This window comes from Panicum virgatum, chromosome 6N (genome assembly GCF_016808335.1).
Source record: "Panicum virgatum strain AP13 chromosome 6N, P.virgatum_v5, whole genome shotgun sequence".
In the NCBI taxonomy this organism is placed as follows: Eukaryota; Viridiplantae; Streptophyta; class Magnoliopsida; order Poales; family Poaceae; genus Panicum; species Panicum virgatum.
Window position 1 is genome coordinate 17,945,397 of NC_053150.1, and position 1,173 is coordinate 17,946,569.

The 1,173-nt window shown below is 52.3% G+C and overlaps 1 protein-coding gene across 1 annotated transcript; it reads left to right on the plus strand.

Moving 5' to 3' along the window:
- The first annotated feature begins 430 nt into the window (after positions 1–430).
- On the plus strand, positions 431–952 carry LOC120677991 (copper transporter 4-like). The gene has a single exon (XM_039959161.1). It carries the CDS (start codon positions 431–433, stop codon positions 950–952), a length of 522 nt encoding a protein of 173 aa, XP_039815095.1.
- The last annotated feature ends 221 nt before the right edge of the window (positions 953–1,173 follow it).

Consider the following 1,173-nt stretch of genomic DNA (forward strand, 5'->3'; position numbering starts at 1 on the left):
CACTAAGATTTTTGTCTCTGTTACTTGCCTCTATATGCCCGCCAGCTGATAATCCGTACAAAACCTTCAGTTACAGTGACAACATGGGGGCTCCAGGAATAATGTTTATTTGTCTCCGTCTACCCAGGATAAACACACAGCACCGCAGGGCTCCGGACAAAACTGTGCCTCTTTTTCTCCGTGATGCCCCCACTATATCAACGCTAAGCCGCCTAAGCACACCACAAAACCTAGTTTTCTTGTGTTCCTCGTTCTTGCCGTCATTCCCCTTTTCCATTATATTCCATAGGAGTTGCCGCTTTCCACTGCTCGTGGCAGCAACAACACTTCTTATTTACAGCATGGTGTTGTCAAAGTGCTCACTACCATGTAGCTAGCTAGCAAGTAAACAGCCACACTCTACTACGGCTGCAATCTCCAGCAAAGCTCGATGGCGGCGATGCCGCCGATGCAAATGGGGCCTCCAGCCTCCACCGGCACGCCGTCGTCGCCAATGACGATGGGGCCGACGATGCCCCCGCCTATGGACATGCCTTACATGCCCGCGATGCACATGGCCTTCTTTTGGGGGCACCGGGTGGAGGTGCTCTTCTCCAACTGGCCAGGGGACCGTGACGGCGTCGGCATGTACGTCCTCTGCCTCCTAGTCGTGCTTGTGCTCGCTGCGCTCGTCGAGGTGCTCTCGGCATGGTCCCGTGGTCTCTCCCGCCGCAGCCATGACTCCGACGCGTTGGGGACCCTGCTGATGACGGCTATACACGTTGTGAAGGTCGGTCTCTCGTACCTGGTGATGCTGGCCACCATGTCCTTCAACGGCGGGGTCTTTCTAGCCGTCTTGGCTGGCCACGCCGCTGGGTTCTTCCTCTCGCGGAGAGGGGTTCTCGGCCATGCAGCTCGCGACGACGTGCATACGAACGGTGCTCTCCATCATCCATCAGAACCGAAACCTTAAATCTTCTGAATGCATGATTGGAAAATGAATTTTTTGTGTTGGAGAAATGTCAATGCTGAACGTTGCTTAGTCATCTGCTGAGGAAACTTGTATGTGTTGTCATGAATGAATCATAAATATATGTAAGGTTAGGAACTTAGGATGTTTCTTCAACAGAATTGGATATCAATTGGGCGCATCGACTGAAATCAGCACTAAGTTTCAATGCCGTTCGTGATACA